The 16,480-nt window shown below is 34.6% G+C and overlaps 3 protein-coding genes across 3 annotated transcripts; all 3 read right to left on the bottom strand.

Moving 5' to 3' along the window:
* Positions 1 to 2,240: 2,240 nt before the first annotated feature.
* Positions 2,241 to 2,636, bottom strand: LOC139888804 (uncharacterized). The gene has a single exon (XM_071871792.1). It carries the CDS (start codon positions 2,634 to 2,636, stop codon positions 2,241 to 2,243), a length of 396 nt encoding a protein of 131 aa, XP_071727893.1.
* An 11-nt stretch (positions 2,637 to 2,647) lies between these two features.
* LOC139888803 (uncharacterized) lies at positions 2,648 to 3,175 on the bottom strand. Its single transcript, XM_071871791.1, has 2 exons — positions 3,022 to 3,175; positions 2,648 to 2,940 (listed from the first exon to the last, which is right to left on the bottom strand). Exons 1-2 carry the CDS (start codon positions 3,173 to 3,175, stop codon positions 2,648 to 2,650), a joined length of 447 nt encoding a protein of 148 aa, XP_071727892.1.
* A 27-nt stretch (positions 3,176 to 3,202) lies between these two features.
* On the bottom strand, positions 3,203 to 5,532 carry LOC139888802 (uncharacterized). Its single transcript, XM_071871789.1, has 4 exons — positions 5,256 to 5,532; positions 4,389 to 4,708; positions 3,491 to 4,318; positions 3,203 to 3,400 (listed from the first exon to the last, which is right to left on the bottom strand). Exons 1-4 carry the CDS (start codon positions 5,530 to 5,532, stop codon positions 3,203 to 3,205), a joined length of 1,623 nt encoding a protein of 540 aa, XP_071727890.1.
* Positions 5,533 to 16,480: the final 10,948 nt, after the last annotated feature.

Raw genomic sequence — 16,480 nt, 5'->3', positions numbered from 1 at the left:
CGTTTTTCTCTCTGTAAATATATAACGCTACGTTAAATATGAATACGCAAGTCGAAAAGTCCCTTTGCATCGCGCGGGCCGATCTGAATCTCGTTATTATTATTACAGGGAAAGCACCAGTTGTCATTTTGATTATAACAAGATTGAAGGTACGCGCTACGCGGCTAGACATGTATGATAGAAATTTGATAAATCTAACGATTTGGAAAGTTTAAAGTGCTTCAAAATTTACCCTCGCACGTTATAGGTATTCGTTAGAAGCAGTTAATATATGTAAAAATACTGACTATAAAGGCGACAAACAGAATGCAACTAATTACACAGACATGCTGAAATTACCTGACTCATCATATTCACTTAAAAGACTGCATTTCCTAATGGAAATTTGCAGAAATACACCAATACATAAAAACCATAATTTACAGATCAAATTGTTTAACCAAGGATCAGGAAGTTAACAGGCAACGATAATCTACACCCTAAAGTATCTAAGGATTACAAATAGAAGTACACAAACCAAGTTTCCAGCAAGCATACACATGATTAACGTTCGGGATAAAAAAATTTCCAAAACAGCACCAAGTAACCTGGTTTACAAACTTCCAGTCACCAAACCAAAAAAAATTGCTGATTGTGCCCGCTACCCCACTTGCGATCAGGCCAGAAGCCTCCTACACTTTCTCTTTGCTCCAGCGTTACCTTTCTTGAAGTCTTCGGGGAATAAACTTCGCTTAGCTGTCTTCTTTGGACTCCCTTCTTCTGGTTCTCCTTTCTTTGTTTGCTCCTGCTTCTGTAACTGGACAGTTGGTGGGTTTGCCAAATAACACGCCCGGTGGCTGCACCAATATTCACTGCAAATTAGCAACAAGTGGTATTTTTAAAATCCATACGATGCTAGGTTAAAAGACAATGCTTACTCATCTATCGAGTCATTAAATTCTGGTATTGGTGGATTGAAATAACAATGTGTTGCCTGGGTACAAGCAAGCTGTAGTTCCCCTTTTACCAAACAAAGTGAAAAAACAGGCAACAAATGGTTTTAAAGTTTTTTAATGGGCGCATAACAATTACATGTAGTAATTACAAAGACTGTGTTTTTAATTGTTAGATACCATGATAAAGCTTAGATCGACACGAGCCGACTGCCAAAACAACTTGTTTTTCCATAGCGTCATATGCGTCCGAGTCAAAAGCAGTAGCGAGCTCGTTCCAAAGAGTTAGCTGAATTGTGTCACCACTGTGCGCATATGCATGCCAAACCTTTAGTTAGAAATACATGCTAAAAAAGAGGGGGGGGGGAATTCGCTCTTTGTTAGAAGTAATTCTTGATGGTTACTCGTGTTGCGAAAAGCAAGTCATTCTATTCCCGTTAACACATTCTATTGAATAAATGTTGTTATGCTTGAAATTTTGCAAAGTAAATAAAGAAAATCCCAAACAATGCATTTATTTGTTTTTATTTGGTAAATGATGACATACTCAAGATTTGTGAGGTCGATTGTTCTTCTTATAAGTTGTTTGTGGTTAACGTCTCCGATGACCACTGGGTCTTCAAGGCGATCAATGCAGCCAATGTAGTCTGTTCACACTTATTTCATATGAATGTATGTTTAAGAACTTAATTTTAAATCATAAGTTATTATGCAATTATGCAAAATATACCAGCGAGAACAGTGGTGCTTGGGACACGTGTACGTAGTTGATTATAAGCTACAACCTAGAAGTAATGATCAGGATAGTCTGCAAATGGAAGCTCTTCAAAATTTGTGTTGAGATCAAACGACAATGTCGTTGGGCCTGGTAATATTTTCTCCCACCGAGTTGTAGCATGAGTCAAGAAGTTTGTTATCACATACACCTTGTTCAAGTGCATAAGTTTGTCAAAATATTCCTTATCGCTGTATTGCATATTCACAAGCATAGGGTAGTTCTGCACCACGTAAAAAGCATCAAACAGACGATATAAATAAAAGAGGAAAACAGGTTAATAAAGATGTAAGGCGCGAATACCATTTCTTCGATAAGCATGCAACAGTAACCAGTTGGAATCTGGTTGTGATAGCTGTAAGTCACCCATTTACGATAGATTCTCGCTGCAATTATTCTGTCTCTATCACCCGATATTAGTTGCCCAAGTCCCGTTATTTGTACCATACTATCAAAAAGAAAAAAATAATTAGTACTAAATATAAATATATATATTAACTATATACATAATTCATCTGTGGCTGTGGTCTTCTTTAGCAGGTGGAACGGGCAGGTGGTGCTGCCTCAAAGTCGGTAATTGCGGATAAAAAATCTGTGTAGACAATATTTTTGGTTACGTTAGGCCCGTGGTCTTCATGTTTTTTAATTTGCAGTTTCAAACCGCCCGGTAATGTAGCTCTCGACAGCGCAACATAGAGCTGCCCGTGACCGAATAGAGGTTTTGGTAGATAAATTCCAATTTGGTTGAGTGATTGACCCTGGCTTTTGTTTATAGTCATCGCGTATGAGATTTTTAACGGGAATTGTTGTCTCTTCAGAATGAACGACAACATTGGTTCCTTGTGGATAAGTCTCATTCTTGGGAAAAAGACCTTCTCACCGACGCGGGTGCCCGTAATAATTTCGGCTTCCACTGACTTGGCTAACATCTATGTAATTATCATTCGTGTGCCATTACAAAGCCCACCTGATATATTAATGTTGTGAAGCAGAATGGCTGGTACACCCTTTTTAAATGTAACTCATGCGGTGGCAACCCAGGGTAGTTCAGCGTATTTAGATATTCTGTAGGGTAGAGCAACTCCGCCTCACCATCGTCATTTCCATGTGGAGTTGCAGTGTCGTAGCTGCAGTAAGTTGTAACTAGACCATCAACCATATCGACGATTAAGTTGTTTATCGTATCGGCAGCGTTGTTCTTGAGACAGACAATTGCTTTTTGCTGCAGGTCAACTGCTCATGGATTTTGCAGCGATTCACGAGGGTATATAAAAGAAATCAGATTTGCCAATCCATTTTCATCATCAGAAATACAGAACTGATCAGGGATTTGTACCCAACGACTATTTAACGGGTCTTCTGTGTCAGGCACATCAATTTTACCATTTCCTACTCTCAACAACCACTTCAAAAATTCTGCGTTCTTCACCCTCATTGATGGTGTCAGCCCTGGCCTAAGTAGTCGCATGTTTTCTGCAAGTATGAAAACCTTGAATCACTTCCAGAAATGTGAAGTCGTAATACAAGCACTAAGGATAGCTGATTTCCCTCCTTTTGTCTGAATAGGTAACGTTTGTTTAAAGTCACCCCCAAGTATCACAGACTTACCACCAAAATATTCTTCAGTGTTTCCTAAAATATCTCGAAGACTCCAATCAAGAGCTTCGAAACAGTGCTTATCATTCATTGGCGCCTTATCCCATACAATAAGGTATGTGTTCTACAGTAATGTCGCCATCTGGGTATTTTTCTTGACGTTGCACATCGATTCATCTGTTATGACCAGCGGTAGTTTGAATCGAGAATGTGCGGTTCTTCCCGAAAGTAGAAGTAGAGATACAATGCCAGATGATGCAACAGCAAGAACTATATTACCTCTAGATCTCAGTGCTGTGATTATGGCTTTCCATAAGAATGTCTTCCCGGTGCCGCTGTGCCCGTATACAAATACATGTTCAGTTTGTTCATTCAACGAAGCGCTTGTTATAAGATCGTAAATTTTCTTTTGCTTCGAATTCATTTGACATTCGAGTTCTAAGCGTTCGGCATTTAAAACTGCACGATCATAGTTTCTCTCCTCCATGATAAGACGGTTGGCCAAATCTGCGAGCAGGTCAGCTGGCAGCGACGGTAGTGCGAAATCGGAAATCGATTTCGAACACTGGTTCAAAAGGATCTCTACCTCATACAGGACAAAGTTATGTAGGTCATCGGCGTTTATATGCAAGTGGGACATATTTAAATTGGCAGCTGCACGAAGGGGTATATCATCACCCATTAGTTTCCAGTGATTTTCCCAAAGAGCAAGTGGGTTTGTAACAGTGCAATAAGACAAAATGTGCGTAAAAAGAGAGCGTAACTGAGACGATGTGGCAGATACGGATGCTTCTTCTAGTACCGCTGACCACTCTCTATCATCACCGAGTAACCCAGCTGCTTCACACGCAGACCGATATGTATTATGAAGGATCTGGTTGACTGTTCTAATATCTGCAAAGCTCGTGCACCCCTTTCGATGGCACAAAAGCATCCTTAGAAAAAACACTTCTCCATAGGCAGGATGTATATACGATATCCTGCCAATTGATGGTTTCTTTAGGTTTGCCCTGCGCTGCCAACTTTTTTTTTACTCGTACCAAACAAATTTGGTTGGGGAAATCCAAATATGTAAGGTGGCTTACGTTAACTAAAGATGCATTATAATTAAGCCACTCAGTGAGAGTAGTTTTTTTGGCTTCATTGTTTTCAACAATAGCACGCAGGGGTTGCTTGCCCGAAAACTTTACCAACTGCATATTTTCAAGATGAACAGCCTGAATCTGGACAGCAGGTTCCCGATGATGAATCGGGAAGTTAAAAATCCGCCAACAGGCTTCGTGAGGACAAATGAACCGAGCATCTATAAAGTTTTTAATTTCATCAACCGGTTGCATCTGCTGCTGTGACTGGCGACTGTCACTGCCTATGGGTTTTGCTATACGAACAGCCACACGGTCAGTACCTTTTGAAATATACTTGAACAAGTATTTAATGCACGTTTATGTGAGCCTGAAAAGTCATACATAGTAGACTATTGTAAGGAACAACGTAGCTGTTTTCGAGGTGGACACCGGTACGCGTTGTATATATACCGGTATTACGCCTGCGGTAGTGAGCACGACCGTTGTCATCAAAGTACGTCTTGTCAATGTATTTCTTCTGGAACTTTTTTAAACATGAAAAATTTTGATTTCATGATGCCCGCTTATTGGCAAGGCCACATGGGCCATGCATCATAGTTGCAGATATGACTGCATAACCGGGAAAATCAATTATGGGGTCATGCAGTTATGCACTTATGTAGTCATCTAAATTGTCCCTGATAGCTGTAGAAACCGAGGAGTGAACCCAAACCAAAGTGTGGCAATGTGGCAGCCCTCTTTTCTAAAATTCAATCGTAAACAAAAATGCAAGACGCAAAGAGAATAGTGTCAGTGAATTGGCAACAACAAAACATGTAATATTCATGAAATAAAGAGGAAATTGCAATTCTGGGTGTGAAATAGTACCTCCGCGAACATGGCCAAGAGGACACTCGTCCTTTAAAAAGTTTATAAACTCATTGACCTTCATGTGGAACACACGAGCGACTATATCAGCTCGGTCTGAAGGCGATAGGTGAGGAAAAGGCTTCAAGTACCGAGCAATTTCAGGCCACTTTGCATTACACGTGAAAGTTACAAAAAATGCCAGGTTTCTAAAAATGCGTGAAATTGCCAGAGCTTCGAGATAATGACTGTACATATAATGTGGGCCACCAGTGAACGAAGCGGGAAGAATCGTCATGCTACCGACATCGGAACCAATTTTATCACCTCTATCGATAGCGTCATACAACCCTGAAAGGTACTCAGCCCGTATATCGTTCTACTTGTTTCTGATGTAGCCCATTCGATCGAGCTCGATGCTGCAATATGCGGTCACCACATACTGCTGAAATAGACGACCCAGTCTCAAAATCAGATCGTAACTCTGAAGCCTATCATGAATCTGGTAGCTGTAAAACATGTTCATCGACATTTTTCTAACACGGGCCCCCTGCGAACCCGAGGCTGCACGCAGCTTCAGATCTGGGTGAAAATCGGGTTCACCAAAAAAGAACATCAGCGGGAATTGAAGTGACATATATAACGGATGCAGCTTATTAACTCACCTGAGAAGCTGAGATCGAGGCTCGATTATCACGTCGTAATTAGAAATAGATTGTAGGCCAGAGTCTAAAACAATAGAGCCTATTGCTTCCGAAGTAGGCAGTGCATGTTGGCTTGACCCGCTCAAACTATACAAGCAAACCTTGAAAGTAGGTACCTCGCTTCCAGCACACTTATCCCTCGCGGTGCGAAACAACTTGACTAGTGCATTATTTGAATCAAGTAACTTCACCAGCTGAGTAACAACTACTTCAGAAAGCCGTCCTGAATCACGGCCCCCAAAATGCCCCATTCAATTTTCAACTTCGTGATCCCTATCATAAATGTAAAGCTGCAGAAACCTGGGGGAGGGGGGAGGGGGGCTCCCCTGTTCAGGACATAAACTACCGAGCCAATGATAAATCTGGCCAGAGATTTTGAAAACGTAAGGAGAACAGCCATCGTTAACAGTTTCATCGATACGAGCGCCAAAGGACGTCATGCTGAACATCTGGTTTTAGGCACGAACATTATCAACGAAAGCAGGAATTTCTAATAAACGCTTAAATTCTGCAGGAGGATCCTCATAGCGTGGTAAATAGACACGGCCATTTTCACAGCAGCGATGATAATAAAGCTATTTGTCTCTGAAATATGACTTAAAATGTTCAGCGCGCCAGAACAAACCCTCGCACTGCATGCAAACGGACGTGCAGTCCCCTGAATCACGATATAAAGGAGATACGCCTGCACGAATACAAGGCAATTGTCAAAGGGCATATAGAATAATATATAAACACACATGAAAACAGGCAAATAACTCGCACACTTAACAACGATAACCACCATTAAAATTAACTGTTTTCTAGAACTAACTAAGTGCAGGTAATCCACTCAGAGTACATGGAATTTTCAGGCTAGTAAATATCCAAAGATTCCAATTCTGGTGCCTCTTGCACTCAACAACCACAACAAAAAAACAAATACACATTGCAACCTCAAATTGGTAGTTTACAGAAGAAAAAAAATAGAGTTGACAAAATTAATAACTCGCAAAGTCATCAACGATAACCGCCATTAAAATAAAACTGTTTTCTAGAACTGGCCAAGTGCAGGTAATTCAATCACATCACATGGAATTTTCACGCTAGTAAATATCTAAATATTCGAATTCAAGTGCCTCTTGCACTCAACAACCACAACAAAAAAACAAATACACATTGCAGCCTCAAATCGGTAGTTTACAAAAGAAAAAAAAACCAAAATTGACACAATTAAATGAAACACAAAAACAACAAACAAATAACACAAAACATGAGGCATAGGGAATTTTCAGGCTAGTAAATGTCTAAAGATTCCAATTCTAGTGGCTCTTGCACTCAACAACCATACACATATAAAAGACAACATGCATATATGAAAGACAACATACATATATGAAAGTTACAGCAGAATAACATAGAAATAAAAGACAACATAAGCCAAAGATAGTGCAACTTACACTAAAACAGCATACATATAGTTAGAAACTCGATTTACCTGACACATCAAAAGGTGCAGAGATAGTATATATGGGTGTCAACTGAGCATGATGGGAAAAGCTAACATGTGACGACCCGAGAATTTCCGACCAAATTTAAACTTAATCTTTATATGATTTCGACACATTAAGCAAAGTCTGTAATGTTGAGTCTCAAAATTTTTGAACTGTTTATATGGATCTTTGAACTATTTTCCTATATCCAATTACCCTTCGACTAGTTTCGACGATTCACGAACAATTATTTGTAAATGGATATGTGTGTGTGTGTGTGTGTGTGTGTGTATGTGTGTGTGTGTGTATATATATATATATATATATATATAATTCGAAATATAATTTAAAGTATTATATGTTGTTGTTATTAAAAATTAATAAAATAAAAATAGGATATTATAATAATTATTATTTAAAATATATCTCTATATATAAATAAAGTATATTAAAAATAAATATTAAATGATTGTAATACTCGTTTGATGTTTCGATTGATATTAAGAAAGTTAAATTCAAAATTATGTAATTTTAAAATAAACGGTGATCCGAAAATAAGTTATATAAATTATGGGCTTAGTAAAAATATATTTAGGAACTATTTATTGAATTTTAAAACTTATTATATTTTACTTGGGGTTGGGGCTAATAATTAATTTAACTTTTATTTAATAGTTTTAAACAATTAATGACCGTTTTTATAAAATAATGATTAGAATAAATAAAGTTGTTTAATATAAAAGTTAGGGATTTTTTTCTATGTACTTTTATCCATTATCAGCGGAGCACAAATTTCAATCCGTGAATGAAATAGTAGACGACGGCTAACTTAATAACACGTTTTATTTTCATTTGATTATTATAATAATTATTATATTATTACTTTATTTTACTTTTAATATTTTATATTATATATGTAAGTATAAGGATACATCTTCCATTCACAAACAGATCACTTGTTTCAATCCGTGATTAACATTTACTATTTGATCAGTGCGCCTGATTGAATTATTTATGAAAGATTCACTGTTTTTGATTTGTAGTTACATCATAAATTATAAAAATAAATATAAATATACATGCATATGATTGATCACCACACATTCTGCATGATCTATGTATCCACTTTAATCATTCTAGTATCCATTTTTCTTATCCAACCACTCTTCTAGGATTCTATATTGCTGCATTTTTTATTTTAAATTATTATTATATTATTATTATTATTATTCTTATTGTAATTTAAGTTACAGAAATATTTTATGTATCTTATATCTATTCTTATATCTATATATATACAAGAGATATGCTTGTCAAATCACCTTCACTACCACACCACCGGCCACCCTTCATCACCCACTTCAACCTCCACAACCTCCATCACTAACCACCATCCCCAACCTACTTCAACCGTAAACAAGAAACCACCTCTGCGTTTTATATTTTTCTTTCTGTTTCTTTCATAATTGTCGAACCTACAACCACCATCATCAAATTTCTGTTTTTTTATTTCTTTTCAAACCGTCGGTCACCAAGCTCGCCACCACCCTAGATCACCAAACCATTTAAAACACCATCACCTCTTCTTGATCGAACCGTTTGTTGCAGCTACTCACTTTTTCTGTTTCTAATACAGCAATGATTCGACTGCAGCTACAGCTGCTATTTAGTTTCTATTTCAAATTTGAACCAAAACAATCACCACTCGCCATTATTTTCTGCTACTGCTATATCCTATCAAGTTATTGTACGAAGATGATGAAGAGATGCTCGTTAAATAAATGAAGATGATTATGATTGGTGATGTTATGATTCTATGTAGACGATGAAACTAATAAAGAAGTTTTCTGTTTCTGTTCCTATCTCCTGTCTTTAGAACAATCGTACAACAAACCTGCAACAGCTACAATTCATCGTCTTGTTCAATTTCTATTCACTGTTACAGATGCACCATTGTTCTATTATTGCTACAACTTATATTTCTGTTTTTCTATCAAGAATCACACCAAACACCACAACATGCTGCTACGTTACGTTCTCTATTTAAATCACCAACCAAACTGTGATGACGATGGAAGGAGGAAAGTGATGCTCGATAATATTGATTATGATGATGGTATGATGATGATAATGATGTTACGAACATCAGATGATGATGAGATATGATTAGATGATGATGACGATTATGATTTGGTATGATGATAATGATGGATATGGCTGCCCATTTCATAAACCCTATTTCGTTTCATTTTTCTTTTATAAACCGAACCCTTTTTAATCCGTTGCATGGATCATATTCTATCGGGCTTAGTTTGAGTGTTGGGCCGTATTATATTTTGTTGGACCGTGATCCAAGTTCTGCTGGGCTACTGCTACGATAGATATGAAGGAGTGATTAGAACATGAAGATGGGTACGGTATTTCCATAATTAAAATCATGTTCATTATAGAAAAAGAGAAACAGATGGGTTGTTAGAGTGTGTTGTGTTTAACCGAGAGGTCACGGGTTCGAGCCCGGTCCATGGAAATTCTTTTTAAACAAAGCTTTTAAGGGTATACATAATTTCTTTTATTTATTATATTTATTATTAAGATTATTATTATTATTATTATTATTGTTATTAGAAATTATTATTGTTATTATTATTATTATTATTATTATTATTATTATTATTATTATTATTATTATTATTATTATTAAAATTGTTATCATTATAATTATTGTTATTGTTAGAATTAGTATTATAATTATTATTATAAGTACCACAATTGTTGTTAACATTATAATTATAAGTATGATATCTATTATTATTATTATTATTATTATTATTATTATTATTATTAATATTATTATTATTATATAAGTTTAATTATGATATTATTATCAAATTCAAAACTATAATATTATTATCATTGATAGGTTTATAATACGAATTATTATTATTTTCATAAATATTAGTATTAGCATCTTTTTATAAATAATAGAAATGATAATATTAACATATGTATTATTTTTTTATTATCACGAGTATTATATTGTAAATTACTAAAATCGGTATTATAACTATCATTAATAATAAAATTAATATTTTCACAAGTATAATTATTAAAATCACTATTATTATCATTAATAGAGTTATTATTAATATTATTACCTTTATTAGTAATATTAAGTATTAACATTGTTATTATTTTTGTCATTTTTAAAATTATGATAGTATTATTATTATCACTATTTTTAACAACAAACAAATAAAATATATATATATATATATATATATATATATATATATATATATATATATATATATATATATATATATATATATATATATATATATATATATATATATATATATATATATATATTTATATATTTATATATGTATGTATATATATAAGGATATATTTAATGCATATAACATAACAAAAATTAATATCTTCATATACAAAAGAAATATATGAAACATATATATATACTATTAATATAAAGAATATAAAAAATAAAATTATATATATATTAGTTCGATTGCAATTATGTATATTAATAAATATACAAATGATATAGGTTCGTGAATCCGAGGCCAACCCTACAATTGTTCAATGTCGTCATATGTATTTTTACTACAAAATACAGTATTGTGAGTTTCATTACTCCCTTTTTAAATGCTTTTGCAATATATATATTTTTGGGATTGAGAATACATGCGCTTTTATAAATGTTTTACGAAATAGACACAAGTAATCGAAACTACATTATATGGTTGAATGATCGAAGCCGAATATGCTCCTTTTTGCTTGGTAGCCTAAGAATTAGGGAACATCACTAATTTTGAGAATTGGTGCACGCCTAATTGGCGCAAATCCTAAAGATAGATCTATTGGGCCTAACGAACCCCATCCAAAGTACCGAATGCTTTAGTACTTCGAATTCGTTTTTATCATGTCCGATGGATGTCCCGGAATGATAGGGGATATTCTTTATATGCATTTTGTTAATGTCAGTTACCAAGTGTTCAATCCATATGAATGATTTTTGTCTCTATGCATGGAACGTATATTTATGAGAACTGAAAATGAAATTCTTGTGGTCTATTAAAATAATAAAAATGATTATTTATGTTAAACTAATGAACTCACCAACCTTTTGTTGACACTTTAAAGCATGTTTATTCTCAGGTATGAAAGAAATCTTTCGCTGTGCATTTGCTTATTTTAAGGATATTACTTGGAGTCATTCATGACATATTTCAAAAGACGTTGCATTCGAGTCGTTGAGTTCATCAAGATTATTATTAAATCAATTATAGTTGAATATATTATGAATTGGTATGCATGCCTGTCAACTTTCGATGTAATGAAAGTTTGTCTTTTAAAACGAATGCAATATTTGTAAAATGTATCATATAGAGGTCAAGTACCTCGCGATGTAATCATATGTTATTGTATTCGTCCTTATGGATTAGGACGGGTCGCTTCATAACAGAAAGTGCACAAACAGATATATGTTAAAACTTGTAAAAAAACTATTTCAGTGACAAAAAATTAGAATAAAAAGCAATATCATACCATGAGAAGAAGCCGAAGCACTGGCATGTGCCTTACGTAGAGAAGCCCTTTTCTTAGATTGTTTATCGGAAACAACCTGTAGGTCTGAAGGTCCAACACTTTCTAACACAGCACCACCAACTACATTCGAATTGGTTGAGCGTTTTTTCCTTTTTCGAGAACCCCTCATAACGGAAATTACCAAACAATGAAAAGCCAAAAAATTAACAGGGCTGGGAATGGTGAACAGCCTGAACAACGTAAGAACGATGCGAAAACCACAGCCAACAATAGCATGCAAACAACATAAATTAATTAAATAGATTAACAACAGAACAACGAACCTGTAATTTCTGTAGCCGATAGATTTTCTGCAAGCAAGGAAAGGAATTGGTCTGGAGCAAGTATGAAGAGTTAATTAATTAATGGGAAATCAAATCAAAAAGCTATAAAGCAAGAGGGTAAGGGAGGAAGGAGTAGGGTGAGGCTAAAGGTGTGGGAGAAGGGAGCAGGTCAAGGTGGGAGGTGAAGGACGAACAGAGGAAGAGGAGAGGATGACCAGTAGTTGGTCGCGTACTGTTTCTGCCTTTTGTGACTCAACCGGCTTCCACTCAACCGTAATTTAAAATAAAATAAAATAAAATAAAAAGTAAATTAAATAAAAAACGTGAAACACAAAAAGAAAAAAAAAACCAACAGCGTGAACAGTAATTTTATGTGAGGGGAGCTGCCACGTGGACCAATCAGATTGCGAGATTTACTTTCCCTAATAGAAGATGGGTAATTTCTGCTTTCTTCCGCTCAACCGTAATTCAAGCCTCGCAAAAAAAAAAAAAAAAAAAAAAAAAAAAAAAAAAAAAAAAAAAACTCTAGCCCCAATGGTATTATGGTAATTTTAGCAATGATGGGACGCTTATTTTGGATGTGTAGTGGGTTTTGCAATTGTCATGTTAAAAGCGAGGTTGAACTTTGATATGCTTTTTTTGTTTTAAAATTATTTTAAGTTTTTAAATATTACTCCAACCGTCCTATATTGATATTCTATTTTATTTCATTTTGAGTTGTTCCAAAGTTCACTTTTATAAATAGATAAAAATAATAAAATAAATTTTTTTCATGCTGTTAACTTTTACATATAAGATAAAAAGATAGATAAACACTAAGAGATAAAAAAGTAAAGTAAGAAAAAAATATACAATCTAATGATGAATTATTTTTTAAACTAATAAGAACCAAGAAAATCATAAAGACAAACGCTCGTTGTGAAATAACTCTAAGAATCGAAAACATCAAACTGGAAGCTTTTTTGAATAAATGATGATCCCTTTTACAAAGAATGCACCCTATTAATAATGACGTACAAAAATCCTGGCAGATTATAAATTCCTAAATTATAGCAACTAAACTTGAAAAACAAGAAATAAACAATAAAACAAAATAAAGATATATATTGTCGCATCATTAGATGGTTCCAGATTTTCCACCTTTCGACCCATTTGTTCCTCCTGAATCTACAAAAAATACTCGGCCCAGCAGCAGTTGTATCCAGTCCTATGACAGTCTCCCTCACTTGATAAAAACTCACCGCCGAGTTATCTGGGTAAAGAGGAATGTCACTAGCATGGTAAGGAGACAATTCGTCGACATTAAACGTAGCGGAAATGTTCATTGAAGCAGGCAGATCCACAACATAGGCATTATCATTGATTTTGTGTATGATCTGGTATGGCCAATACTTTCGTGGCTTTAACTTATTATATTAACCAACCCAAAAACGTTCACGTCGTATAAATACCATAACCATGTCACCTACTTCAAAAAGTTTGATCCAACGGTGTTTGTCAGCTGCAACTTTATATTGGAGATTGACGTGCTCATGTTTGGCTCGAACATCATCCAGAACAGCCTGGGATTCCATAGCGAATTAAAAGCTGTTGCATGATTTTTTGCAGCTGTAGGCAATTGGATCAAATCCACTACCAGACGTAGAGGTGCTCGGTAAACCACAGAAAAAGGATAGCGCCTAATAGAAGTATGAATCGGGTTATTTTTGTAGATTTAGGAGGAACAAATGGTTTGAAGGGTGGACAATCTGGAACCATCTAATGATGCAGAAATATATATGTTTATTTCCTTTTATTGTTTATTTCTTGTTTTCCAAGTTTAACACCAATGTCATCACATTATGTCTAACACCACTGTACCTGCAATGATAAACAAAAACACAAAACACAAAAAAGCAAAATATTTTTGGATTTATAATTTGTCGAATTTTCAGGATTTTTAATTTTAAAACACACGCATTATATAAAATATACAAGGATACATGTGCAAGTTAATTAATGAGTCTTGCACTAGACTCCAACTCCTCCTAACTAATTCCTAGGTGGTAGGTTCTCTCATCCTTCAAGTCATGGGAACCACCACTAGAATTACTATCACCAAATGAATTCAACAACCAATCATCCGCAGCTTTTCTTTCCTCAATCAACTCTTTTGACTTTTCTTTCTCTTTCTTAGACATATTTGACACTAACCTCATCTTAAATGCTCAATCTTCTCACTCATCGCCTCATTGATCTATCAATAACAATATCCTCATTGATCTATCAATAACACTTTCCTCAATAACCGCCTCATTGATCTATCAATAACAATATCCTCAGGTTTACCTAAAAGCTTAACCTCTACTTTTCCCCCACACTTATTCTTCCTACTAGTCTTAGTTTAATCCTTAAAGGTTTCATCACTAATAATCAAATTCAAGGAACTTACGGGTGTGGGTGGCGGCTTAAAAGTAAACTTAGTCTGAAAACTTAAGGTTTTACCTCTATCCCTCAAGACTAATTTTCCCGCTCTCCAGTCAGTCATTATACTTGCAGTTGCTAAAAATGGTCTACCTAGAACAATCGGTACAACCTTATTCGCAATCATATCAACAACTACAAAATCCGTGAGAAACTCCAATTTACCAACTTTGAAAACCAAATTTTCAATAATCCCTAACGGGGTACTAACTGACTGATCTATCAATCTAACTCTCGAAGTAGTTACTTTAAGGTCACCTAAATTTAACTGCGAATAAATAGAATAAGACTCCTACAAGGCACTATCAACGGCCCAGGATTACCTAACTTCGGTGGCAACTCATTGTTCCTCACTATTGCAGCACATTCTGCTTCGAGAAACGCAGAGGATGCCTCTTCATGCCACTACAAGAAAAATGCTCCTATAGGACCCCCAATTTGGTCATATAAAGCCACTTTATAGGACCTTTGGGCTTGATAGGACCTACCAATGGGGGTTGTATCTAACGCGGTCGTATAAAGTATTGAAATTAAAAAGTGTCCTAAAAGGTCATAAGATTATGAAACCAATGGTCAAGTCCTATAATATAATTAACAACCACAAAGAAATGTCCTTAAAATACATATTAGAGGTCACTTTTTGAAAATGAGACATACACAAGATGTCCCAAAAAGTAAAAATATATGATATAAGTACCAACAAAAGTGTCCTAATAAAAAGTTATAATTCGTAAGGACCAAGATAATGGTCCTATTGTAAAAAAATAATACATTAGTACCAATAAACAAAGTCCTAATCTAACGATGCACTAGTTTGGTACCAAAGGAAAAAGTCCTAATATGCACATATTTTACTTTAGTACCACATAAAGGGTCCTAATACAATGATTTTTAAGGATAGAACTACTAAAAGAAGTCCTAATATAAATATTTGAAACGTTAAAACCACAAAATAAGTCATAATATATAAAGATATGATACTTTAGTACCACATAAAGGGTCCTAATATAATTATTATTAAGGTTAGTACCATTAAAAAATGTGCTAATAAAAATATTTCACACCTTAAAACCAAAAAATGGGTCCTAATATAAGGAGTTTTAAAATTAGTACCACTAAAAAAGTCCTAATATAAATATCTCAAAAACGTTAAAACGACAAAATTGGTCCTAATATATAAAGATGTGTTGCTTTAGTACCATATAAAAGGGTCCTAATACAATGATTTTCAAGGTTAGTACCACTAAAAAAAGTCCTAAAATAAAAAATATTATTAACTTTAAAACCAAGAAATAGGTCTTAATATATCAAAATAAGATGTTACTTTAGTACCATAAAAAAAGTCCTAATATAATGATATTATATCAAGCTTATTATTATGACATAATAATAGGGCGTCCTATTAAGTTATAGTAGTTTTCGATCGATTTGGATTGATATTCGGATATTTGATTCCGGTTCGGATTCTGTTCCGATTCGGGTATTCGGATCCGGTGTAGAAAATTCGGACCCGTTTCGGGTAAGCGTTTTCAAATCGGACATTCAGTTCCAATTAGCTTAGTCGGGTCCGTATCGGGTATTTGAATCCGGTTTCATTTTTGGATTTCAGTCGGATTTATCGATTTCGGGTTTTTTTAACATGATTTTGGACACAATTAATAAATTGTATTAAAAATCAAATATGAAATAAAACATAATTATAATTTCCAAAAATA

Source organism: Rutidosis leptorrhynchoides, chromosome 2 (genome assembly GCF_046630445.1).
Source record: "Rutidosis leptorrhynchoides isolate AG116_Rl617_1_P2 chromosome 2, CSIRO_AGI_Rlap_v1, whole genome shotgun sequence".
Taxonomy (NCBI): domain Eukaryota; kingdom Viridiplantae; phylum Streptophyta; class Magnoliopsida; order Asterales; family Asteraceae; genus Rutidosis; species Rutidosis leptorrhynchoides.
This window is presented reverse-complemented; position numbering and strand designations above follow the sequence as displayed.

Bases quoted from the DNA above. Each gene is read 5' to 3' on its own strand.
- LOC139888802 (XM_071871789.1), bottom strand. From the start codon at position 5,532: ATGACGATTCTTCCCGCTTCGTTCACTGGTGGCCCACATTATATGTAC. The intron at 4,709-5,255 runs GTACTATTTCAC...ATATTTCAAAAG, and splicing joins TCTTGGCCATGTTCGCGGAG to GTACTGACCGTGTGGCTGTT. The intron at 4,319-4,388 runs GTAAGCCACCTT...AAAAGTTGGCAG, and splicing joins ATAATGCATCTTTAGTTAAC to CGCAGGGCAAACCTAAAGAA.
- LOC139888804 (XM_071871792.1), bottom strand. From the start codon at position 2,636: ATGTTAGCCAAGTCAGTGGAAGCCGAAATTATTACGGGCACCCGCGTC.
- LOC139888803 (XM_071871791.1), bottom strand. From the start codon at position 3,175: ATGCGACTACTTAGGCCAGGGCTGACACCATCAATGAGGGTGAAGAAC. The intron at 2,941-3,021 runs GTATTTCTGATG...ATCCATGAGCAG, and splicing joins ACAAATCCCTGATCAGTTCT to TTGACCTGCAGCAAAAAGCA.